The sequence below is a fragment of the Eschrichtius robustus genome, chromosome 6, assembly GCF_028021215.1.
Source record: "Eschrichtius robustus isolate mEscRob2 chromosome 6, mEscRob2.pri, whole genome shotgun sequence".
NCBI lineage: Eukaryota > Metazoa > Chordata > Mammalia > Artiodactyla > Eschrichtiidae > Eschrichtius > Eschrichtius robustus.
In genome coordinates, this window is record NC_090829.1 from 145,817,545 (window position 1) to 145,845,243 (window position 27,699).

General features: G+C 51.0%; 1 protein-coding gene and 2 pseudogenes across 1 annotated transcript in view; 2 read left to right on the forward strand and 1 right to left on the reverse strand.

The window, feature by feature from the left end:
* TSPEAR (thrombospondin type laminin G domain and EAR repeats) overlaps positions 1-27,699 on the reverse strand; it is a 107,697-nt gene that overhangs the window by 35,982 nt on the left and 44,016 nt on the right. The window contains exon 2 of the mRNA XM_068545807.1: positions 3,449-3,669. Coding sequence (XP_068401908.1) covers positions 3,449-3,669 — 221 coding nt within the window. The remainder of the gene's footprint in view (positions 1-3,448; positions 3,670-27,699) is intronic.
* LOC137766671 (keratin-associated protein 10-8-like) lies at positions 6,762-12,134 on the forward strand (annotated as a pseudogene).
* LOC137766672 (keratin-associated protein 10-3-like) overlaps positions 16,676-27,699 on the forward strand; it is a 35,515-nt pseudogene continuing 24,491 nt past the window's right edge.

A 27,699-nucleotide genomic window follows, 5' to 3' on the forward strand; every position in this document is an offset into this window, starting at 1 on the left:
GGTGTCCTCCTGGGGCAGAGACTGGCTCCCAGAGAGGGGCAGGGATGCAGACGCAGGCTAGCGCAGAGAGAATGACCATGGGGGCAAATGCCTTTTGCTTCATTGCAGCTTGATCTTTTATAGAACCTCCCCTGATAGAGTCTTAATGCTCACACCTTCCTCTTCTTCTACAATATCAGGGGGCTCCAGACAACATCAGGGGTTCCTACAGCCCCTGGGTGCAAATTAGGACAAGATCTCCTCCCTCAAGCACTGCCCCTCACAGGCAGAAGGATGTGGTGGCTGTGACCTGACCCTCCGTTGTCAGTTGTCATAAGAAACGTTCAGTAGCAGAGCCTCGCTGCCCGTGGGGCCTTGTCCACAGACGCCTGCACAGCGTGCAGCAGCCCATGCCCCAGTGCCTGGTCTACACCTGGGACTAGTGACATCTGGCCACGGTCCCTCGTGTCCCCACTCTTCAGCCACTGTACTCTGCCAGGTCTCTGAGGGGCAAGGGCAGGGCCCTTGGTGATGCGCTCAGCTGCAGGCCTCTGCAAGAGTAGCCGGGGCTCCATCAGGGACTTGTTGGGGGTCAGTGGGCTTCAGGGTGAGGCCTCACTGACCTCTGATGGGTGGGGCTGGGAACTCTGCTGGAGGACCACATGGCAGTCAGACTGCAATGGAGAAATATTACCTCAAAGCAATAATAGCTTAAAACTGTCAAAGTGCATTGAAAAACTCTAATCTGCACATCCAGGAAGCTTGATGAACTTCAATCTTTTGAACACAAAAGATTCACAAACAGACACATCAAACTAAATATGCTTCAACATATTATATGCAATTGTTATATGCTTTATAACAATTATAAACATACATGCAAATAATAACAGAGCTTCAAAATACATAAAGTTAAAACTGACAGAAACGAAGGGAAAAATAGTTCAACAATGTTAGTTGAAAACTGTAAAATACCAATATCAATAATGTATAGAGCAACTAGAGAGAAGATCAAAATGGAAACATAAGACTTGAACAGCACAATAAGACAACAAGACCTAACAGACATCTGTAGAATGCCCTACCCAACAACAGCAGAATATACATTCTACAGAAACGCACATGGAACATTCTCTAGGGGAGAACATATGCTAAGACAGACAACAAACCTCAATAAATTAAAAAGGACAGAAATAACACAAAGTATGTTTTCTGACCACAACGGAGTGAAATTAGAAATTAATAATTGAAAAAAGTGGGGAGTTCATGAATATGTGGAAATTAAACAATACACACCTAAATAACCAAAGGGTCAAAGTAGAAACCAAAAAGGAAATAATAAAATCCTTTAAGATGAGTGAAAACAAAGATCAAAATACCAAAACTTATGGGATGCAGCTAAAGCACTCCTTAGAGGGAAATTTATAGCTGTAAGTACCTATATTAAGAAAGAAGACAGGTCTCAAATCAAACCTAACCTTCCACTTTAATTAATGGATCAAAGACCTAAATACAAGAGCTAATTCTATAAAGCTCTTGGAAGAAAACTTTGGGATAAATCTTTATGACCTCAGATTTGGCATTGGATTCTAAGATGTGGCACTACAAGTATAAGCAAGAAACGAAAAAATAGGTAAATATGACGTCATCAAAATTAAAAAGTTTTGTGCTTCAAAGGACACCATCAAGAAAGTGAAAAGACAACTCATATAATGGGGGAAAATATTTGAAAATCCTACATATGATAGGGGACTTATATCTAGAATACATAAGGAACTCATCACACAACAATTAAAAAGGCAAATAATCCAATTAAAAACTAGGCAGAGGACTTGATTAGACATTTCTCCAAAGCAGAGACACAAGTGGCCAATACACACATGAAAAAATACACACCATCATTATTTATCAGGGAAATGCAAATCAAAGCCACAATGAAATACTGCTTCAGGCCCACATGGATCACTAGAATCAAGAAGTCAGATAATAACAAGTGTTGGTGAGGATGTGGAGAAGTTGCAACCCTCATCCAGTGCTGGTGGGAATATCAGATGGTGCAGCTACCTTGGGAAACAGTCTGGCAGTTTCTAAAAAGTTAATCATAAAGTTACCCTAAGACTCAGCAATTCCACTCCTAAGTATATACCCAAGAGAAATGAAAACACATGCCCCTACAAAAATGTGTACATGAATGTTTATAGCAGCATTATTCATAATAACCAAAAGGTAGAAACAAGCCACATGTCCATCAACGATGAATGGGGTGATCAAAATGTGCTATATACACACAGTAAAATATGACATGGCCATAAAAAGGAATGAAGCACTGAGACACGCTACATCACGGGTGAACCTTGAACACATACTACATAAGCTAGTTACAAAGATCATATATTACAGTATATGATTCCATTTATACGAAATGTTCACAGTAGGCAAACCCACAGATACAGAAAGTCAATGAGTTGCTGCTTAGTGCTGGGGGTAGGGAGTGGGGTCGGGGTGGGGGAGCCAGAGGGCTCGGGGCTTCTCTCCGAGGTGACGAGCATGAGCTACAGTGTGCTGTGGTGAGGGCTGCACTGAGCAGCTGACTGCACCCTACACCACTGAATTGTGCACCTCAAATGTGTGAATCATATCTCAGGGAACCTGTTAGAAAGTTACTGAGCATGACAGGAAATAAAGAGATGGAGCTGACGGCGAGCCAGTCCTCCGGGGGACCCACAGGTTGGAGTCTTGTTCAAGAAAGCAGCTGCCAAGACAAAGACTTTCGCCTGAGAACTGGAATTTACATTAAAAACAAGAAGAAAATGGAAATTACAGAACTGAAGATGCAATGGCTGGAGCTGAAAGCTCAGCAGCTGGGTTTGAGAGCAGATTGTACAGAATGATGAGGTTGAGCAGGCAGAAGCCCCCGGGGGAGTATCAGGATGGAATCACGGTCGACAGAAAACCAACTGGGAGAACCTCGGCTATGAGAGAATCGAGGATACTGACTTGGAATGTGAAGGACTGGTCACACGCCTAGGAAGTGCCTTGTCCTGGACCCTGGGGAAACCTCCAGGGGCGCTTCCATCCTAGCCGGGGATGGTGGGAATGTTAGCTGGATCTGCGGTGGATGGGACTGCAAATCACAGGTAAACAGACCCCAAAAGGGTATGTTTTTGTTATTTTGTTTACATTTCCTGCTAAAGGATGTCAAACTAAAAACTCTGAGCCTTATCCCTAGCTTTTGACAGCTTAGCACACCAGAAAATTATGATTGCTGTACAGACTCCTCACAAATGGTCACACAGGCTCTGCTTGCATACTCACAGTGATGGGGACCTCACTACCTATCAAGGTCGGCCACTCTTGACCTCTTGACCGGATCAGTCATGCCCTTCGCACGCTCTGGCATTGAGAACGTGCAAAGGTTCGGGAAGCGGGGGGGGGTCATTCTACAGGAAGAGTGGGAAGTGTCACTGACCTTAGCGGGGAGACTGGGAACTTTCAAGGTTACGACGATGGAAAATTCTTCCGGGAAGAGGTCGCATCTGAAGAAAATCCTTGATGCAGGGAAGCTCAGGTCGTGGGGGGCAGCGGCTGAGAGCTGAAGTCCTCGCGCACCTTGGACCTGTGTCACCCTGACCCCGACTGCAGTGCCATCAGGAGGGACCGCCTCTGCCAGGATGTCCAGGGGCCGCAGGTCTGCGTCAAGGAAATCACGCGTGGGTTATGCCAGGGCGTTTACGGGGGCGCCCAGGTGTGGGTGTGCGGGCTCTGGTCTCAGTGTCTTACAGGGTCCTCGAAAGAGCCCTGTGAGCAGGGCGTCACGATTATCCCGTGTGAACTAAGAATGTCTCCTGCCACATCAGAAAACAAAGGATGTTTCAGCCATCAAGCCATCACATTACAGCCATCCCTGACATGCACCCTGAGGAGACTCAGGATGAGAAAACACGGGATGCTGGCACCAGGTAGCTGAGGTGCACATCAAAGGAATGATTTCAGTGAGCCCGGACTTTTGCATCTTCCCACACACAGAAACGCACTGAATTCCTTAACTTGAGATGTCTGGTTTTCTTTAATTAACAGCATTCTTTTGATGGTCTGACTACCTGGTATTTTTACAAAACTCCTCTATATCCTGGCTCTGCCCTGACCTCGGAGCCGTCCCTCAGAGCCATCTGAGATGCTGTGTCCTGGTTAAGTCCTCAGTTTTGTCCGCTGAATAAACCATAACTCTCAACTTTTAGGTTGTGCATTTTTTTCAGTCAACACCCAACTATCCAGTGAGCAAACGGAGGCACCAAGGGTTCACGACCCACCTGGGTCTACCGTGACCTCTCCTCCCCACCCTTCCACCCCGTCCCCCTGGATTTTGCTGCCATTTTCAAGTCAACCACCAGGCGCTGTGCTGGGTGTGCTGGGGCACAAGGAAGCCCAGGCGCTGTGCTGGGTGTGCTGGGGCACAAGGAAGCCCCCATCCGGCCCCGGGGAGCACGTGGTCCCTGGGAGACAGGCTCGCACATGGGAAGCCTCCAGGGTCTGAGACAAGGCAGGCACAGCTTCCCCGAGCCCCCAGCAGAGCCGTCTGTGACACGGTCCCGGGGGTGCCATCGGAGGGCAGGGCCCCCTACAGGACCTGGACGCCACCCTGGCCTGGACACTGCCTTCCCCACACGTTGTAGAGGAGCAGACAGGCTCCTGCTCTGCAGTTCAAGGTCATCAGAAACAAAACTCACCTGAGCCCAGATGATAGGAAAGGAGAGCGGGGCGTGCAGAGAGCACCTGTGACTAGAAGTGGGGCTCCAGACGGCCCGCCCGGCCCCGCAGTGGAAGTGAAGTGCTGGCTCGGAGGAGAGCCCACGGCTGCCCCTTGGACCCTTCCAGACTCGGCCACCATGTGTCAGGCCGTGGCCTGGGACAAATGACAGGCACATGGGAATGAAACAGCCGTTCCGCAGAGCCGTCTCCCTCGGGGTCTGGCGGTCCTGCTAAGGGGTCTGAGCCTGGCTGGCCCTGGAGCCAGCGGTCAGTGCACCACGGAGATGGGTCAGCAAATCAGCGGGGTTGCGGCCGTGAGAGCAGAGGACGCCCCCTCTGCGCCCCACCCCCCGCACTCGGGCCCGGCCCCCACCCTCGCTGGGGCTGCCCCTTCCCCTGTCCAGGGACTCACAGCGGCCAGAGGGCAACCAGCGCGGCACTGAGGGGAGAGTGCAGGGGAGCGGGTGGCGTCACAAACGGGGGCAGATGAAGCGGAAGACAGGAGCTCATTTTCTCCATTAAGTCAAGGGAATTTAGGAAACAAGAGGTCTCTCCGAACCAGTTCAGAGGAAAGATACCGAGTTCAAAGAAGAGAGGAGGAGAAAGCAGCTCAAAGTGAGAGCGTGAAACACGGAAGGAAAGGTCGGTGATTAGAGGGACCAGAGCAGCACAGGGGGGGCAAGGCCGAGAGGACAGAGGATTTGCATCCAGGACACAGGGAATTCTTACCACCACGGGAAAGTGGAGCGGCTGTGCAAGCAAGGAACTGGGCTCCTGAAACCATCCCACACTCGCTGCCCCGCCCCAGCGCTCAACATGGTACGGAGTTCGGGGCCATCAAGCCGGGGCACAGCCGGGGACGCGGACGTCCTCCGGGAGAGGGCCATCCTCATGTGCCCGGAGGCTCCCACGGGGTGGGGACATGCCCGAGGGTGCGGGGACCAAGGGCAGGCTGGACGGCGGTGGGCGGCCCGGCCGCGTGCAGAGCTGGACTCCGGCCCGAGGCTCCTGCCAGCCCGGGGAGGGGGGACAGCGAGACCGAGGGGTGTGGCGGCCGGAGCACTGTCTGGGAGGACGGGCGTGCGAGGCCCTCTGGGGGATGTGGTTAGGGAGGGACGGCAGCTGCTCTGTGACGGGAGGGCAGGGCACTGTTGTCATTTACGCCACTGAAAGCGAGAAGCAGCCTGGGAGGAGAGAGCATCGATCGTTCCTGGGAAAGCACGTGTGTGTAAACTAAGAAGCTCGCAGCTCGGAGCTCTCATGTACTCCAAGGTCAAGGGCGGCAGTCACCCCGAGGCCGCTGTGTGTCGGGGACGGGGTCCCAGAGAGGTGCCAGGGAGGAGTCTGGCATCTCGGGGTGGACAGGCGTCCGTGTTCTGGGGGACGGACCCTGACCCCAGCCTCGGGCTGCCCAGGCCGGGGGTCAGATTCCACTTGCTGTGTGGTTGTGCCTGGCTGGGGTCCCTGGGGAGCACGGGGCTCTAAGTAAACACTGTGCACCCTAAATTCACCCGCAAACTGAGAGACACAGGGCACGTGGGCCCTCCACCAGGCAGGCCGCTCGGCTTCCAGGACATGCCTCAGCCCGGCCAAGCCCCAGGCACCGGCAACTGGGGGGACCCGAACTCGGCTAATCCCAGGGCGAGCCTCTCCCCCCATTGCTTAACTGAAACGGCCTCTTCCTGGTCCCCCTCCCCCCCGCCTCCCAGAACCCATGCAGGCCCGAGCGGCCTGTGGCCTGGCAGGTACTCATCCGCACGGGCTCTCTCCACCTGTGCCTGGTCCACACACCCGCACACCTGCCGAGGGTTCTCCAGGTTAACAGAGACAGTGCGTTCGTGCCTGCCTGGGAAAGTCCCGCTGGAGGCAGGAATGAGTGAGAGACCGAGTTCACAAAGGTCAGTGCCACCTCAGGACATCCAGATGCCTAAGTGATAGAGTCCAGCAAGTTAACCGATGGGACACGTACACTGGCACCTGCTGGATTCATGCTGACAGGCTGGACGGACGGACAGACAGTGGCCGAGCCATAGATGCATGGCCACAGAAGCCTGACCTACAACCTCGGCAGCGACCAGCCCGGAAGCCAGCCCACAGCCTCTGCAGCCACTGCCCGGAACGGCCAGAGTGTGGCCAGTGACCACCAGCTTCCCTAACTCTCGTCCTCACGTCCAGTTCAGGACCCCACGGAGAAAACCAGATCTGCTCCCTAACCAGGCACACGGGGCGCAGCTGCTGGTGCACCCCCAGCTTCCCTCGCCGACGGCCTCCATCAGGCTGCACCCGGGCCTTCCTTTTTCCACTCTAAGCTGTGCCTGCCTGAGCCCCTGCCAAACCCAGGTGACGCTGGTGGGCCCCTGCCAGAGCCAGCGGGATAAACAGCCGGGCTTGCCCTCATTTGTGTGGTCTTCGTCTGTTCCACAAAGGCTTCTTGAAATGCCAGTTTCCAAAATAAATAGTCGTTGCCCTCAGGTGCTTATAATTTAGCAGAGAGACTGTGGCGGCCACAGAGAGATGAACTCAAAGCTGGCTACAAGTAGGGCCCTGACCTAGACCTCAGCATCGTAAGATCTGACCCATGACTGACTCACTGCACCTCTCCGAGCCTCAGTTTCCTCATCTGTAAAATGGGAGGGTGGCGACTGTCCGTGTCAGGGGCTCATCTGAGCTGGAGAAAGAGCTGAGCCGCCAGGTGTCGGAGGAGCCGATCACAGCAACAGGCCAAGCGGAAGGAGAGTGAAGACTTTAACCCTGTACTGCAACAGTGTCAGCAAGACCCCCCACCCCCCGGAAGGGCACCAACGGGCGTGCCAGGGAGCCCAGGACAAAAGCCACCTGCAGTCTGATGAGCCCTGGGGCCAGGGAGGGAGCGGGAGGAAGGGCCACGAGTGGGAAAGCACTGGGGCGTGGGCCAGAGTGGGGAAAGTGTCTTCACAGGGGGCCTGAAAGGAGGCCGGGAGTGCAGATGTGCGTGTGAGTGTGGCCGTGGCCGTGGCCGTGGCCGGTGAGGCCAGCTCCCCCCAGGACGGCAGTGCCCTGGCTGTGCCCCAAGTCTGGGGGGAGTGGGCCGCGTCCTTGTGAGGCCTGTGGTTGGCCTGCGAGATCTCTCAAAGCAGTCCTGGCCGGGAGCCAGGCTCCTCGTGCCCCGGAAAAGTCCCCTGGGGAGGCCCCCCGTGCTGGGGCCGTGAAGACCAAGGTTATTTGGTGGAGGGGCAACTGCCTTGTGCTGGACGCACAGGTGTGAGCCACAGGCCTGCAGCCAGGTGGACGCCCGGCCAGCTTCAGACGGTCTCTGAGATGGGCCCCTCCACTGGGGGTGGGGAGGGCGGGAAACGAGATGGCCAATAAGATCCTCTTTACTCTGGGGATTTCGCTGAGGTCACTGGGTGCCCAGGGACCAGGAGCAATTCATTCCCAAGAATTTAGGTGAGGCGACTATTAGGTCTGCCCTGCGGGACAGTGGGACCGATGACACTGCCATCGTCACAGAACAGCCCAGTCTGGGCCCAAGAAGAGGCAGACGGACCGGTGATGGGGAGGTCCGAGAGCTCAGAGACCCACGCAAGCAGGAACGACACATGGTCCGGGCTCCACGCAGATCCGTGGAGGGTGGACCGGTCAGTGGGTGGTGGTGGGAAAGCTGGGCTTCGGTGGGGAGATAAGCCAGGCCCGATTTCTCCCTGAACAGGACACAGGTCATCAACTCCAGGTGGGGTGGAAAGTGAGACTTCCACATCAGAGGGAGAAGTTGGGGGCTCTCTTTGTGACCTGGGGTTAAGGAAGATTTCTCAACACTAGACACAAACCATCAGAAAGAAGCTGGTCCATCTGCTTACATCAAGACAAGGATTTCCACTCAATAAAGGACACCATGCGCCGTGCTGTTGTCACAGGACAGAGCAGGAAAGGGGCTTGCCATTCTTAAAACTGACAAGGGGCGAACACACAGAAGGAACAAGGCACCCAGGACACCAGCAAGGAAAACATAAGAACAATCCTTACCCCAGAGGCAGGCAACCGAAGAAAGAAACAACTCAAATATGATGAAAGCTAAGTCAGTACGGTCAATGTAAATTCAACAGTGACAAGGTATCACTTTTCTCCTATTACACTGGTTAAAAAAGGAAACAGGAAAAAATATAAAGATGGAGCACAGAAGCAACCTAAATGTCCATCGACAGGTGAATGGATAAAAAAGCTGTGGTACAAAAAAATATACACGATGGAATACTCCTCATGGATATGGATATGAAAATCCTGAACAAAATATTAGCTAATCAAATCCAGCAACATGCCAGAAAGACAGTACATCACAACCAAGTGGGGTTTATCCAGCAACTCAAGACCGCTTCAATATTCAAAAATCATTCAATGTGGGTACACAGCACCTCTCTGTACTAGCTTCCCAATTTCCTGTGAATCTATAACTATTTCAAAATAAAAAGTTTTAAAAAATCAGTTACTGTAATTCACCATGTTAACAGACTTAGAAAACAATATGATCATCTCAACAGATGCATAAAAAGCATTTCATGAATCCCAACATCCATTCATGATAAAATCTCTCAGCAACAGAAGAGAACTTTTAGCCTCAGAAAGCTAATCTAGAAAAAACTACAGCTAACATGATCCTTAACGGTGAAAGACTGAAGGCGTTCCCCCTAAGTTCAGGCATGTGTTAGTTGACATACATGCACCTCCTTGCTCTCTCCACCAGAGGGCATGGGGGAAGTGACACCCAGCGGCAGTGAGCACACCTAGCTCCAGGCCTTGGTTTCTAAATGCCACCATCCACTACAAGGCACCTGGGCTCCTTGGAGAAGTGGTTGATTCCAGGGATGCTGGAAGGGTCCAAGAGCCGAATGAAAGAGCTCCAGGGGTCAAAATGTCACAGATGGGTCACTGTCCCAAAGCTGGAGCAATTCGAACAAGACAATAATGATAATATTGTAGTAGAACTCAATAAAATTAACATTCTTTAGTCCATAACAGGACAAATAAACATATTGGGGTGGGGGGAACAACTCTTCCTTAGAGAAGAATTTTAATTAATAATTGGAGATGGGCCATAGAAGTAGAAAATCCCATTAGCACACCATAGTCATCATGCTGTAGGCATATCCCCAGAGGGGTGCTGAAACCACAGGGCAAATGTTTCAGCAGAAGGAGGATATCTGCAAAGTCTCAAAGAATCTCCCCCAGATAGTTATTAATTACAAAGGGAGAAATAGTCACATCTTCAGTGATTAGACATAACAACACCAAGTAACCCCTGCTTCGCTGGACACATTACTTCTGTGGATTCTTCCCCTAAATGTAACAGTCCAAGTCGAATCATAAGAAAATGTCAGACAAACCCAACTTGAGGGACAGCCCACAACACACCTGATCGCTGCTCTTCAAAAGTGTCCCAGTCACAAAGGACAAGGAAGCTGTGAGCAATTGTCCCAGACTAGAGCCAACTAAGGAGATCTGATGAATGCACCGTGGGGCCCTGGAACAGAGGGAGGACACTCCTGGGAAACTGGTGAATCCGAAAAGTCTGTCCTTAGTGAATAGTAATGTCCCAATGCTGGTTTCTAAGACTTGGTAATTGATCTACAGTTCTGTGCGACGTTAACAATAGAGAAACCTGGGAAAGGGGCATACGTGAATTCTCTGTACTCCTTTTATGATCATTCCATAAAATAGACTAAAAAAAAAATCAACCCATGAGCTCAAACCACGCCTGGACTGGCAGAAATTGTGGGTGTGCTCCAAACCTGTCAGGCCACCTACTGCCTGCACCCCGCCCTTCACCACTGTCCCTGAGAAAGAAGAAAGAACACCTGCTCGGCTTTTCCTTCCATCCCAGACTCTGGGCATGTGTCAGCCTCAGAGCAGGGACAGCACTTATGAGGGGCTGAATTGCGTCGCAACAGGATGCTGCAGCCTCAGCCGCCAGCACCTGTGAATCTGACCTTATTTGGAAATAGGGTCTTTGCAGATATAATCAAGATAAAATGAGGTCTTTGGGGTGGCCCCTAATCCAACCTGATTGGTGTCCCTATGAAAGGGGGAAATTTGGACGCAGACAGGCACACATGGAAAAAGCCCTGTGAAGGTGAAGGCAGAGACCAGGGTGATGCTTCTACAAGCCAAGAAACCCCAAGAATTGCCAGAAAAGCCCCAGAAGCTAGGAGACAGCCTGGGGCAGACTCTCCCCGACAGCCTTGGAAGGAACCAGCCCTTCCAGCACCTTGGCCTCAGACGTCCGATGTCCAGACTATGAGATCCACCTGCTGTGCTCTTACTGCTGCCTTGGACGCTGACGCAGGGCTGCCTACAGAGCATGACTCACGTTATCTTTATTTAGAACCCAGTACCTTCCAACCACGGAGGCACGTGACCTCGTTCAGCCAGCTGGGCGACCCCAGCAGCGCTCACCCTGACCAGGGGCCAGGACCCAGTGCCCACAGACACCGGCCCCGACTCGCGACACCGCCTAAAATGACAAGGTGACTTACACTCCACCCTGGGGTTTCTTTCTAGGACAAAAACGAGTAAAGACGTCCCAAGCCAATTTCAAGAGCTTTGTGAGCTGAGCAACGACTCCTGGAACAACAACAGCTGCCGCTCTTTCTGTGGACCTGCTCTCAGCAGCAAGCAGGAAGGGAGGGTGTGGAGCCTCCCCAGGACAACACACACACCCGGGAGGGGAGAAGCCGACAGCCGAGCACATCACACACACACTCACACACACGCTCACCCTCCTCCAGCCCCCCCGCCCCCACCACGGCCGTGTCCACCCCGTCCATCTGCTCCAGCGCCCTGAGCTATGGCAGCCCGGTTCCTGCACCGGCTCCTGCTGGCAGGTGGACGACTGCCCAGAGAGCTGCTGCGAGGCCCCCTGCTGTGCCCCCAGCTGCTGCGCCCCGGCCCCCTGCCTGACCCTCGTCTGCGCCCCAGTGAGCTGTGTATCCAGCCCCTGCTGCCCACCAGCCTGCACCAGCTCCTGCACGGCCCCGTGCTGCCAGCAGTCTAGCTGCCAGCCCTCCTGCTGCACCTGCTCCCGTCAGCAGGCCTGCTGTGTGCCCGTCTGCTGCAAGCCTGTGTGTGGCACACCTGTCTGTTGCAAACCTGTCTGCTGCACACCTGTCTGCTGCAAGCCTGTCTGTTGCACACCTGTCTGCTGCAAGCCTGTCTGTTGCACACCTGTCTGCTGCAAGCCCATCTGTTACACACCTGTGTGCTGCAAGCCCGTGCGCTGTGAGGCTGCCCCCTGCTCAGCCCCCTCATGCTGCCAGCCCACCCCCTGTCCCTTGTCCTGCTTCAGACCCTCCTCCTCCGTGTCCCTGCTCTGCCGCCCCGTGTGTTCCTGCCCGGCCTGCTGTGTCTCCGCCTCGGCCCTGGAGCCCTGCTGCTGACCGGGCACGTCCCCCCAAGGCCCGCTGGTCTCCAGGGTCCCTCAGCAGAGGGGCTGAGCTCAGAGATACCAGCACTTAGCCTCCTCCAGGAGTTTATCCCCCAGAAAGGACACCCACAGGCCATCTCCTCTGTGTCACCAGGAATGATGAGGACTTCCTCAATCTCCAGGGTCTTCTCAGCATTTGCTGCCACAGCCATCCCAGAGCCTAAGCCCAGGCCGGAGTCATCACAGCGGGTCCAGGTCATGTCTCTCTGGGCCCCGTCCCTCCTCCCGGCCCCACCCCTCTCCACTCCCCTGGGAGGACCTGCCTGCCTGGCCTGCTAAACTCGCCTTCTCGACTCCATATGCTTCTTCATCTGTCTTCTCTCCCACCCAACCCCCAGCCCCATGCCTTCTCAGAGCTGTGCAGTGGGCCGAGGCGCTGCCCACCCGGCCCTCCTTCCTTCCCGCTTGCCACTCACAGAGGTCTGGTCAACCTTGAGGCAGTAAGGCTCTTCCCCACCCGACTCCCCTTTACTCGTGCACAGGCAGCCCCACAACAAATCGCTAGCAAATCTATCCCGTCCTGGCATCGGCTTCTTGGAGAACCCAAGCTGACACATGCACCCTCATTTTAGTGCAGAAAGAAAGGAGGGAGGGAGGGACAGAGGGAGAGAAAGGGGAGGGTGCGGGGAAGGAAGGGAGGGAGGGAGGCAAGGAGGAAGGAAATGAGTAACTAAGCTATGGCCCAGTGCTAGAGCAACACTCGTACATGAAAAATTCTCACCAGCCTCTGATTGCCTTTAAATTACTTCAATCTGTTCTGAAGAATTCTGGCAAAATTTTCACCTTGATTTGCATGTATCTCAATTTAAACACATAATGGCTTCATCTACTATTACTTGTGCGTATCACCTTTTCTTGGATCCTGGAAAGACCTTGGTGCACTAAAATACAAAACAAAGAGCTGTGCTAATAAACCAACAAAGGAAATAATAGGAAATCATAAACAAAATCAATGAATCCAAAAAGAAGGCAGAAAAAGAAGAAAAGGGGAAGAAGAATGTGGGGCAAATAGACAGCATTATCACACTAAACATAGGTTGTCTACATACTCCAATTAAAAGACTGGTGGATCAAGTTTTTTAAAAAAGACCCAACTTTATGCTGCCTATAAGAAATGCATTTTAAATATAAGATGAAAATACGTTAAAAGATGGAAAAAGACATATCATGCTAACATTAATCAAAAGAAAGCTGCAGCAGTTATATCAATACCATAAAAAATAGATCCCAGATCAAAGAATGATCTGGAATGAAGAGAATCCTTTCATAAAGATGAAAGAGCCAATTGATCCTAAATGTTTATGCACCTAATACCAGACCTTCAAAATGTATGAAGCAAAAACTGATTGACCTGCAATGAGAAACAGACAAGTCCACTCTTATGGCCTGATATTTCAACAATCCTCTCTCAATAACTTATAGAACAAGCAGACAGAAAATCAGAAAGGATATAGACTATTTGAACAATACTATTAACCAATTTGAACTATTTGACATTGAAGGAACACTCCACCCCCAAACAGAATAACCCTTCATTTTAAGTGAAGGCAAAACATGTACACATTTGTCAAGACAGACCATATGGGGGCTATAAAGCAAGTCTCTATAAATTAGAAAAGATTTAAGTCGTAAAATGGGTATTTTCTGACCACAGTGGAATTAAATTAGAAAACTAGTAACAGAAAGATCTTGTAAAATCCCCAACTATTTAGAAATGAAATAGACTTCTAAATAACCCATAAATGAAGAAATGAAGAAAAGAGGGAATCAGAAAATATTTTGACCTCTATGAAAGTGAAAATACGACATATCAAAATTTGTGGGATGTTGCTATAGCAATACTGAGGGGGACATTTGTAGCACTGAATGTCCTTGTTAGAGAAGAAAGTTCTCAAATAAATGACCTCAGCTTCCACCTTAAGAAACTAAGAGGTAAATTAAACTCAAAAAAGAAAGACAATAACAAAGATCAGAGTGGAAAATCAATGGAATGGAAAACAGAAAAATAAAAATGAAAATCAAATAAACCAAAAGCTGTCTCCTTGAGAAGATTGATAAAATTGATAAATCTTTAGCCATACTGACCAGCAAGTCAGAGAGAAAATAGTAATCACCAATATGAAGAATCAGAGATTTGACATCACTAGAGATCCTACAGACATTGAAAGTATAATAAGGAAACATTATGAATCACTTTATGCCCATAAATTTGACAACCTAAGTGAAATGGATGAATTCCTTGGAGGACACGGACTACCAAAACTCACTCAAGGAGAAATACAAAGGACTTCCCTGGTGGCACAGTGGTTAAGAATCCGCCTGCCAATGCAGGGGACACGGGTTCGAGCCCTGGTCTGGGAAGATCCCACATGCCGTGCAGCAACTAAGCCCGTGCACCACAACTACTGAGCCTGCAGTCTAGAGCCCGCGAGCCACAACTACTGAGCCTGCGTGCCATAACTACTGAAGCCCACACACCTAGAGCCCATGCTCTGCAACAAGAGAAGCCACTGCAATGAGAAGCCCGTGCACCGCAATGAAGAGTAGCCTCCGCTCGCCGCAACTAGAGAAAGCCTGTACACAGCAACAAAGACCCAACGCAGAAAGAAAGAAAGAAGAAATATATAAACTGAATAGCCCTATAGTCATCAAAGAAATTGGATCTGTAGTTTAAAACCTCCCCACAACCCACCTGTCCTTCGACAGGTGAATGGTTAGCAAACTGAGAAACACCTACACCTTGGAGTCTTACTCTGCAATAAAAAGGAGCAAATTATTGACACACACCACAGCCTGAGTGGATCCAAAAGGAATTGTGTGGAGTGAAAAAAGTCAGTCTCAAAAACCGACATACCATATGATGCCATTTACATAACATTCTCAATTTTACAAAAGAATAGAGATGAAAAAGAGCCAAGTGGTCATCAAGGGTTAGGAATGAGAGGGCGGGTGGTTGTGGCTGTAATGGGGTAGACGGAGTGGAGCCTCGTGGTGATGGTACAATCCTGTATCTGACTGTGCTGGTGTTTGTATGATCTACAAATGTGAAAATACTGCATGGAACTACACACACACACACACACACACACACACACACACACACACAAATGCATGTAAAACTGATGAAATCTGGGGACTTCCCTGGTGGCGCTGTGGTTAAGAATCTGCCTGCCAAGGCAGGGGACACGGGTTTGAGCCCTGGTCCGGGAAGATCCCACATGCCACAGAGCAACTAAGCCCACGAGCCACAACTACTGAGCCTGTGTGCCACAAATACTGAAGCCCGTGCGCCTAGAGCCCGTGCTCTGCAGCAAGAGAAGCCACTGCAATGAGAAGCCCACGCAATGCAACGAAGGGTAGCCCCGGCTCACCACAAGTAGAGAAAGCCCGCGTGCAGCAACAAAGACCCAAGGCAGCCAAAACTAAATAAATAAATAAATAAAAATTAAATGTAAAAAACTGATGAAATCTGAATAAGACCTGTGGATTGTTAATCTCCTGGTTGTGATTTGCGCTTGTTACCCAAGATGCTGTCATTAAGGAAAACTGGGTAAAGGGTACACAGGAACTCCCTGTACCTCCTTTTTGGCAACTTCTTGGAAATCTATAATTACTTCAAAATTGAAAATTTATTTATTTATCTTTTTTAAAGATTTTTTTTAATGTGGACCATTTTTAAAGCCTTATTGAATTTGTTACAATATTGCTTCTGTTTCATGCTTTGGTTTTTTGGCTGCGAGGCAAAAAACTCCCCAACCAGGGATTGAACCCACACCCCCTGCATTGGAAGGCAAACTCTCAACCACTGGACTGCCAGGGAAGTCCCAAAATTGAAATTAGAAAAAAAAAACAAAAAACTTTCCACGAAGAAAAGGCCCAGACGGCTTCACTGGTGAATTCTATCAGGCGTGACACAAAACACCAGCACATCCAACAAGCCCAGCGTCCACCATCTCGGGGGCACTAGGAGAAGGCCACAGGAGATGCTATGGCCTTTGAATGCCCCAGCAGCTTCTCTTGAGCCTAAACTAGGGAGCTGCCCAGGTCCCCCGTCACTGTCACGTAACCACTGAGCCCTCCAGGATCTTCCTTCCACTCTCAATATTGTTCCGGGACACCCGGAGCTGAAGGCCCCTCCCCGTGGGATATACCAGCAGGGTGAGGACCTGGCTGCCTCCTTAACTCCCCAGACGGCCCGCCTGACCCTGGGGATGGCTCCAGCCCAATGCTCGCCCACCCCACGTGCCCCCCCAGTTGCGGGTAGGAAAGACAAATTAATCCAGCAGAATCCTGGCTGAGTCCCAGCATGGCCCCCTGCTCCTGCCCAGCTCCCGGCCTCCCCCTCAGGGATGGGCTGTCCTCCATGCCCCTGCCCAGGGGCACCAGGAGTAGTCGGGCACTGTCCTCCGGGCATAAACCCTGGGACCCCCTCATAGCCACAGCAAGCTCACCAGGAGCCACCACGGTGTCCCCCCGAGGGAATCACGGCCACACATGTCCCCTGACCCGCCATCAGGGAACCTGCAGAAGGAACAGCTGGACCACAGCCCAGCCCAGCCCAACACCAGCCTCTTCAAGGGCCAGACCCCGGGCAGGCGGTCAGCCAGGTACCCAGTAGGCAACTGACTCATCTAACGAGGCTTCCGGGCCAGGCACCAACCAGGAACGACAGGAGAGACAACACACACACCGAGGAGGGGTAAAAAAGCCGACAGCCGAGCACATCACACACACTCTCTCACACACTCACACTCACACACACACACACACACACACCAAGGAGGGTAAAAAAGCCGACAGCCGAGCACATCACACACACACACACTCACACACTCACACACACTCACACACACACACACACACCAAGGAGGGGTATAAAAGCTGACAGCCGAGCACATCACACACACACTCTCACACACTCACACTCACACACACACACACCGAGGAGCATAAAAAAGCCAACAGCCGAGCACATCACACAACACACTCACACACTCACACACACACTCACACACACACACACACACTGAGGAGGGTATAAAAGCTGAGAGCCAAGCACATCACACACACACTCACACACTCACACTCACACACACACACACACCCCAAGGAGGGTATAAAAGCTGACAGCCAAGCACATCACACACACACTCTCACACACTCACACTCACACTCACACACACACCGAGGAGCGTAAAAAAGCCGACAGCCGAGCACATCACACACACACACACACTCTCACACACACACACACACACACACACCGAGGAGCGTAAAAAAGCCGACAGCCGAGCACATCTCACAACACACTCACACTCACACACACACACACACCGAGGAGCGTAAAAAAGCCGACAGCCGAGCACATCACACACACACACACACACCGAGGAGCGTAAAAAAGCCGACAGCCGAGCACATCACACACACACACACACTCACACACACACACACACCGAGGAGGGTATAAAAGCTGAGAGCCAAGCACATCACACACACACTCACACACTCACACTCACACACACACACACACCCCAAGGAGGGTATAAAAGCCGACAGCCAAGCACATCACACACACACACTCACACACACTCACACACACACCGAGAAGGGGTATAAAAGCTGACAGCCGAGCACATCACACACACACTCTCACACACTCACACTCACACACACACACCGAGGAGCGTAAAAAAGCCGACAGCCGAGCACATCACACACACATACTCACACTCACACACACACACACACACACACCAAGGAGGGTAAAAAAGCCGACAGCCGAGCACATCACACACACACACACACACACTCACACACACACACCGAGGAGGGTAAAAAAGCCGAGAGCCGAGCACATCACACATACACACTCACTCACTCACACTCACACACACACACACACACACCGAGGAGCGTAAAAAAGCCGACAGCTGAGCACATCACACACACACACACACACACACACACACACCGAGGAGGGTAAAAAAGCCGACAGCCGAGCACATCACACATACACACTCACTCACTCACACTCACACTCACACACACACACCCTCCTCCAGCCTCCCCACCCCCACCACGCCGCGTCCACCCCGTCCGTCTGCTCCAGTGCCCTGAGCTACGGCAGCAGCTCTGCCTGCCTGGTCCCTGTGACTCCTGCACCGGCTCCTGCTGGCAGGTGGACGACTGCCCAGAGAGCTGCTGCGAGCCCCCTGCTGCGCCCCCAGCTGCTGCGCCCCGGCCCCCGCCTGACCCTCGTCTGCGCCCCAGTGAGCTGTGTGTCCAGCCCCTGCTGCCCACCAGCCTGCACCAGCTCCTGCACGGACTCGTGCTGCCAGCAGTCTAGCTGCCAGCCCTCCTGCTGCACCTGCTCCCCATGCCAACAGGCCTGCTGCGTGCCCGTCTGCTGCACACCTGTCTGCTGCACACCTGTGTGCTGCAAGCCCGTGTACTGTGATGCCACCCCCTGCTCAGCCCCCTCGTGCTGCCAGCCCACCCCCCGCCCCTCGTCCTGCTGCAGACCCTCCTCCTCCGTGTCCCTCCTCTGCCGCCCCGCCTGCTGTGCCCACTTCCTCCTGCCAGCCCAGCTGCTGCCGCCCGGCCTCCTCCGTGTCCCTGCTCTGCCACCCGGTGTGCTCCCGCCCCAGCTGCTGCGTCCCCAGCTCGGGCACATCCTGCTGCTGACCGGCTGGATCGTCTGACCCCCGCAAGCTGCTGTCTCTCGGGAGCCCCTGCCCCTCTGCTGGTGCCAGGACCTCCCTTCTCCCCCTCGCTTGACACTCAGTGGCTGCCCAGAAGGGATTTGAACCTGCCGTCCATCCCACAGACCCCTCGACCAGGATGGACTGCGGGCCCTGGGCGCCTCCTCTGTGGGGTTGGCAGCTTGAATCCCATGTGACAAAGGTCAGCTGCTATCATCAATAAAATACTGTGTCCTCCTCAAAGACATAGTCTCGAATCCGAGTTCAAGCAGCTGAGAGACCACAGGATCTGAAAGCGGGTGCCATCTGCACGCTCTGTGTCCCTTCCTACCCCAGGGCCCACCCTCCCCAAAGCCGGCAAGGGAGGTGGGCGTGGGGGCAGAAGGCTCGGACCCTGAGCGGGCCCTGGGCTCCTCCCATGCCCACCCCGCTGCCTGTGCAGGTTAAAGGTACGTGAGGAGCAGCAGAAACCCTGCTGGGTCGGGATCTGAGAGTCCAGGACAAGCACCATTGGAGGGAGGTGCCCACCCAGAGGAGGGCTGCCTGCATGCTGGTCTGCGCACGAGTTCCTGTGGGCCCCGAGGGTGGTGCAGGGTCGGTTCAGACATCACTCGTTCTACCCAAGATTTCAAGGCCTGAGTGAGGAGGCACAGAGCAAAAATGACACCTTGTGAATAAACCCTCAGGACAGTAGGAGGATGAGCCTGCAGTCTCAGTGGACCACCAGCACTAGAGTCAAGTGGGCAGCAGTCAGACTGACCAGGTCAGCAACGGATGCCCTACTTATCACCCCATCAATAACAGACTGATGAGGCCCATAGGAGCAGGAGAACAGTGGAGGCCAGGCAGGAGGGACCAGGAATTGAAGGCACCTCCCAGGGGGCCCCGCCCCCACCCCAGCTTAGCTATATGCAGGGAAGTGGGGACAGAGCAAAACCCAAAGAGGACCTTTAAACAGGAAGTGGTTAGATCATAAATCTGCCTCAACTCTTAAATACCTTGCCGAGTTTATTCAAGACCTGTACTCTTTACTTATTCATATTTAAGAAAAATACGACAATCTCCATAGATAAACAGAGGCACCGCATCCTCGGCTCGTGGCCTAGCGTCTGGCTTCCCTCTTCCCACGGCCTCCCCTTCTGTGGCCGAGTCTCCCCGGCCCCTCTCCCAAGTCCCACCCGGATGACTCAGGACCATCCCCCATCACAAGACCCTTACTTTACTCCCGTTGGCAAAACCGCTTTGCCGCGTGAGGGGACGCGTCACGGTCCTGGGGGCGGGCCGTGGGCATCTCGGGGGGACCACGGAAGGTCCCCACGGGGCTCCTTCCCCCCCATCGGGAGGCGGGGGAGCCCTGCTTGCCAGTGGAGCATCTCGTTTCCACTTAGACTCGGGGTGGGGGGCCCTGGGGCACCACGTATCAGTTGCGGAGCAGAAGACCTTTTCACCTAAACGGGGTCAGTTCAGGAAGTTAGTGACTTGCCCTCAATCCACGCAGAGCCGGGTGAGGACTGACCTTGTGAGTTCGGGGGACAGAGTGGGGTCCCTCGGGCTGAGCGCTGGGAGCTCGCCCCTCGGCCGAGAGGCCGCCTTCCCATGCTCGGTCACCCAGGGCAGGGCAGGAGGGCTGGCAGCACCCAGAGGGTTGGCAGGAGGGGGCCACACACACACAATGGGCTTGCAGCTCACGGGCACACACACAGCAGGCTTGTGTCTCAGAGGCACACGGCAAGAAGGCTGGCAGAAGCTGGGCACACAGGAGGCCGGCTGGCAGCCCTCAGAGCAGCTGGCGTGGCACACGGCGGCATGGGGCTGGGTGGGGTCAGGGCAGAGGACAGGGCTGGTCCGGAGGCTCCTTCCCCGGGGCCGCCTCCATACCCGGGCTGTGGCGTCCTGGCCACGAGGCACCCGGGTGTCTTCCTCGTGGCGGCCTGTTGTCTTTCCTCCTCGTCCCCTCCTCGGGTCTCTTCCTGGAGTTTCTGGTTGCAGTGACTCAGTTCAGGAAGCTCCTTCTCAGCTGGAGGCTGACGGTGACCCAGCGGCCCTGTGACTTCTGGAATCGGAGCCTGGCTTGGATGGGGAAGGGCCGTCAGGTGGTAACGGGGGCCCCACTTCATGATTTTCAAGGCCCTCCCCAGTTTTAAACACCCTGTCCTTTGTCCACAGAAGCAGAGTCACACTCACCACACCAGTGTCCCCCATTTCAATTTGGAAACTCAGTGATCCAGAAGGTTCTCCTTCAGGGTCGGGCTCCTCACTGGGGGCTGTGGCCACGTTATGGCCATAATCATAACGGCGGGTGATGATTCCAGCTTTGTGCCAGGGCTGAGCTAAGCATTTTACGTGGACTCTCTCGTAACTGATCAATTATCAATCCTGCCACCATTCAAGGGGCAGGGGATACCCCATTTGCACAGATGTTCAATCAGGAAGATCTGGAAGGATCCCAGGATGTTTGCACGTTCTCACCACTGCGAACGGAGAAGCAGGCATTGAGGCTGCTCGGCCTCACTCTGGAATCCATGGCCTTTCCATTGTGCCTAACGGTGCTGGGACCTTAGGGGTGGTCTGAGATTCTTGGATCTGTAAATTGGAATTTTTTTAAATCAAAATTGGTCAGAGATTCTTGGATCTGTAAGTTGTAATTTTTCTAATCAAATTTGGGGATTTTGTCCATTACTTCTTCGAAATATTCTTAGGCTTCAATGTCACTCTCTTCTCCCTTTGGGTTGAAATTCCTTGCATGTTAGCCCTTCTGATAATGGTCTCATAGGCCCTCTTCATTTTTCTTAACTCTTTGTCCCTCTTCTTCAGAATGGATACTTTCTACTGATGTGTCTTCAATTTCACCGACTCGTTCTTCTTCCATCAGCCCAGGGTTGTGCTGCCTGGTCCTCGGGTTCCATGGTCTGAATCTGTCCCCCTTGGGCTTCCCTGGTGGTGTAGTGGTTAAGAATCCACCTGCCAATGCAGGGGACATGGGTTCGAGCCGTGGTCCGGGAAAATCCCACGTGCCGCGGAGCAACTAAGCCCGTGCGCCACAACTACTGAGCCTGCGCTCTAGAGCCCATGAGCCACAACTACTGAAGCCTGCGCGCCTACAGCCCACGCTCCGCAACAAGAGGAGCTACTGCAATGAGAAGCCCGTGCACCACAACAAAGAGTAGCTCCCTCTCGCCACAATTAGAGAAAGCCCATGTGCAGCAATGAAGACCCAACGCAGTCAAAAATAATAAATAAATAAATAAATAAATTTATGAGTCAGTCCCCCTGCACCCGTTCCCTAGCACCCCATGCTGCTCCTGGAACACGCCGGTTTCTGCAGCAGGGTCCTCACCCCCCTGCCTGCCTCTGCCTGGAGCCCCGCCCCCGCCCCTTCACTGCACCCAGTGCCGGCTCAGCATCGCCTCCTCCCCGAGGCCCCCAGACCACCCACCAGCACCCACGTCTCTCTATCAGCTGAACCTGCTTTCCTTTCCAGGCCTCAGCGCCCCCCGGAATGATTCCATGCCTTCATTTTCCATTTATTCATTGCCCTGGAAGGCTCATGAGGCCGGACGTCTCTGTTGCCAGCCCACAGCATAATCTGTTGCACGAACAAATCAGTTCTTGTAAGTAAGGCAGAGCTAGCAAACTTTCTGTAAAGGGCAGAGAGTAAGTATCTCAGGCTTTGCAGCCACAGGGTCTCACTCACAACAACTCAGCGTTGTCGGGGAAAAGCAGACTTAGACACACTAAACGCATGGACGTGTCTGTGCCCCAGAGAACTTCATTCACACACGGGCAGCAGGACAGACTTGTCTCACAGATGGCAGTTTGCAGACTCCTGCTTCAATGTTTTCCTGTGCGAAATAAAAACTCAAAATACATGATGGCCTCAAAGTCTTCATTGACGGCATGAGACAAAAAGGAGTAAAAGGGTACAGCACTCTGAGTGGATCCTGGGGTGCTCTGTGCACAGCGATGGCCTGGAGACACACCATGAACCCCACGGGAAGGCAAACCAGAGCATCCTGTTTGCAGAAGGAGGAACTGGCCTCAAAGCCAAACTAATTTATGGTGGAGAACAGCACAGGAGAGCGTGTCCCAGGATAACAAGATGCTGGGGAAGCACGATGGCCGCAGCCACGAGGAAGTCAACAGCTGTGCTTCTGTGTCGCTGGGACGCCCACGGCCCGGGTATAAAGGCCCCGGGGTGGCAGCCTGCAGACATCACCACTCTCCTCCTGACACCAGCCAAGCCCCATGCCACCGTGTGCCACACCAGCTGCCCCTCGGGCTGCCAGGCCGCCTGCCACGTGCCCAGCTCCTGCCAGCCGTCCTGCTGCACGTCCAGCCCCTGCCAGGTGACTGGCGTGCCCGTGAGCCGCAAGCCAGGTGTATACGTGCCCGTGAGCCGCAAGCCAGTTGTATACGTGCCCGTGAGCCGCAAGCCAGGTGTATACGTGCCCGTGAGCCGCAAGCCAGGTGTATACGTGCCCGTGAGCCGCAAGCCAGGTGTATACGTGCCCGTGAGCCGCAAGCCAGTTGTATACGTGCCCGTGAGCCGCAAGCCTGCCGCGTGCCTGCCCGTGAGCTACAAGCCTGTGCACGCGGCCTCTTCCTGCCACTCCTCCGTGTGCTGCCAGCCCTCCCGCCCCGCCCTGCTCTGCAGACCCGCCCCCTGTAGCACCCCTTCCGGCTTCTTATCACGTGCCTCCTCCCAGCGGCTCCCACTGCAGACGGGGTCACACCTGCACCCCTCCCGGCACGAGTCCTCGGTGGGCCTCCAGGTTCTGCACGTGGCAGGCGACAAGCATGCTCAGCCAACCCTCTGAACTCGGGCGAGGAGGTGGCAGGATGATCTGGACCTTTCCGTGAGCTGGCGCATCCCCCTGGGAAGCCCTGGTCTGCAGGGTCCTCCTCTGTCTCCAGCAGGAAACCACGCCCCACGTGAGCCAAATAAATCATGCTTTCTCAATGCAGCCTGTCCCCCTGTTTTAGCTTCACATATTTTTGAAGTTTCCTTCTTGAAGGTATATACAAATCACAAGCACGGAAGACCCTCTTCAAAGAGCCCTCTTCCTGATGGCTCAGCTGAAGGTGGAGGGTCCTTGGTGGGTGGAGGGTGGGGGAAGGTGTGTCCTCACGTCCACCACTCGAGACTCACATTGTGGATGGGGAAGGACTTCCCCTCCCTCTGAGTGGGGCACAGGAAACAGGCCTGGGTCCAGGGTCCCACCTGGTGCCTAACGGATGTCTATACAGGGAGGGCTGGAAACACGCACACAAACCCACCACACACACAAAGGGGGTCCAGCCATCCCAGGGAGAAGAGGCAGAAGTCTGAGAAAGCCTCACCCTCAAGCCCCAGGCACACAGGGCCTGCCAAGGCTGACCCTGGGCCGGGACCAGAGACCCCCTCCCCCTCCCGCTGGCTCCAGCCCGGCCAGCACAGATGCCTGAGCAGCGTCGTTCCCCACCAGGGAAAGGCAGACGTGTGTAGAGGTCCCTTCTGTGTGGAGAACAGCTGAAAGGTAGGACAGAGCAAAAACACTGTATTCCCCAGCCCTCGTCCTAAGCACAAGGTACTGATGGCTCCCCACAAGGAATCTGAAGTTGCTGGTACCTTGAAGGTCCTCAAAGAACACCAAAACACAAACCAACGTCAACATTTGAGCAGGTTGATTCAAACTTCCCCACATACTGATGACCTGACACCTATTCCCAGGATAAAACACCGTTTATGTCCATTTAAATTAACACATGATATCTGAGATTAACAAAACTTAGAAGACATTCAAAAAAGCAGCAAAAAGAATCAATCCATTGTCAAGAGACAAAGCAATCAACACAACCAGACTCAAAGTGACCCAAATGTTGCAGCTGTCAGAATGAAACTTGAAAATAACTGTGACTAATATGTTAAAGGGTTTAGGGTAAAACACGGACCACACATATGAACAGATGGGGAATTGCCACAGAGAGATGGAAACTACAGGAAGTAGTCAATCAGAAAGTGTAGAAATCAAAATACAATATCAAAGATGAATGCCTTCAGTGAGCTCTTCAGTAGACCTGACACAGCCAAGTGTGGAATCATTGAATTCGAAGATGGGGAAATAGAAATTACTGTATTCAAACACAAAGAGAAAGATGGTGGGGGGGGGACAAGAACAGAACATCAAAGACTCTAGGACAATTTCAAATTATCATTGATGCATGTAATTAGAGTCCCAGAAAGAGAAGAGAGAGAAAAAAGGCATAGAAATTACCTCTTCATAGAAGAAATATTTGAAGAAATGATAGCAGAGAAATTCTCTGAAAATGATGAAAGACATAAGACCATAAATCTAAAAATACCAGAGCACCTCAAGTGAGATAAATATCTTCCCCCTACAAAAAAAAAAAATGACCTGGACACATCATATTAAAATGGTGGCTGTCAAAAACCAAACATAAAGAGGAAATCTTGAAAGCACCCATATGAAAAAGACATGCCATGCACAGAAAAGCAAAAGTAAGAATTACATCAGAGTTCTAATTAGAAATTATGCAATCCAAAAGACAATGGAATGACATCTATAAAATACTAAAAGAAAAATCTGTCAGCCCTGCGAAGCTGAAAGTAGCTTTCAAAAATGAAAGTGAAATAAACACTCTCTCAGATAAACAAAAAATGAGAGAGATTAACAGAAGACATACACTACAAGAAATATTAAGAAAATGTCTTCAAGCCAAGGAGTGTGATAGCATCAAGAAACCTGGATCTACACAAAGAAAAGAACGGCTCTAGAGACGATTTTAAAAGAGAAGATAAATATAAGAGGCATTACAAGATAATTGAGTGTCTTAACCTACATGAAAGTAAAATGTGACAATAACACAAAGGATATGAAAGGGGCATGGATGTGCCCTGCTGTGGAGTCATGACAGTATAGATGAGGTGGCATAATATTATCTGGAGGTAGATTGTGTTATATTAAAGGTGTATAGTATAAACTCTAGGTCAATCAGCTTCCAAAAGATGTATAGGTAATAAGCTAAAAGTAGAGATGAAATGGAATAATTAAAAATATTAAACATAAAAAGAAGGAAAAGAAGAAAAAGAACAGATGGGACAAATAGAACACAACTAGCAAGATGTTATTTTACATATATCAAGATATATTTAAAAACATCACCAATTACATTAAATGTAAAATGTCTAAACATCAAAATCAAGACAGAGATTTTCAAATTGGATGAAAAAGCAAGACCCAACTATAAGCTATCTATCAGAAATCCCACTTTATGTGTAAAAACATAGATAGGTTAAAAGTAAACAGATGGAAAAATATACCACACAAACACTAATCAAAGTTGGAATGGCTATATTAATATCAAAAAAAGTATATTTCAGAGGAAGACATATTACCAGGGATAAAGAGAGATATTACATAATAAAAAAGGGGTTGATTCACCAAGAAAACTTAACAATCCTAAATGTGTAAGCAATTAACAACAAGTTTCAAAACACATGAGACAAAAAAATGATATAGAACCAAAGGGAGAAACAGACAAATCCACAATTATCACTTGAGTTCAGCTTCTTAGTAATCAATCAAACAAGTAGACAAAAAATTTGTAAGGATGTAAAATCCTGACAATACTATCAACCAACTTGAGCGAATTGATATTTACAGAACACTCCAACCGACAATAACAGAATACATTCTTTTCAAGTGCACATAAAATATACACCAAAAATAACATATTCTGCACCATAAAATAAACTTCAACAAATTTAAAGAAATTGAAAAATACATATATTCTCTGACCACAATGAAGCTAAATTAGACATTAATAACAAAAGGACAGAGGGAAACCCACACACACATACACACACACACATATTTAAAAATTAACCAACCCACTTCTAAATAATCCACGGTTCAAAGGAGAAGTCACAAGAGAATTAGAAAATATTTTTAATTGAATACAAATGAGAAGTTAATATGTCAAAACAGGTGGGATAAATGCTTCTATTCACAAAGAAGAAAATTCTGGAATCAATTATCTAAGTTTTCACGTTAAACTAGAAAAGAAAAGCAAATTAAACTCAAAATTAACAAAAGCAAGGAAATAATTTAAAATACCAGAAAAAACAATGAAATAGAAAATAGAAAAACAATAGAAAGAGACACCAAGTAACTAAAAACTGCTCCTTTGAGAAGAGCAATAAAATTGCTAAACCTCTAGCTTAGTCAGGAAAATAAGAAAGAAAAGATACAAAATACAATATTAGGAATAACAGCATTATTGCAGATCTTACAGTCATCAAAAAGATTATATCTTACAATATTACAGATCCTATAGTCATTAAAAAGATTATAAGGGAATGAGATCAACAACTTAATACCAATAAATTTGAAAACTTAGGTGCAGTGGTCAAATTCCTTAAAAGACTTAATCATAAAAGCTCATTCAAGAAGAGATAGACAAGCTAAATAGTCCCATATCTATCAAAGAAATTTAATTTGCGGTTAAAAATCTTACAACATAGAAAACACCAAGACCAAATGGCTTCACTGGCAAATTCTACCAAACATTTAAGGAAGGAATACTGCCAACTGTCCACGAACTCTTCCAGAAGATAGAAGGAAAGTACTCTTTCCAACTGATTTTATAAGGCCAGCATAATCTTGATGTCAAAATTAGACAAACCATTACAAGAAAATGATGGAACAATACCTCTCATGAACAAAGATGCAACAATCCTCAACAAGATATTAGCAAATCAAATCAGGAAATATATAAGCGAGATAAAAGGGCATGATGGTGTGATTCCTTCAT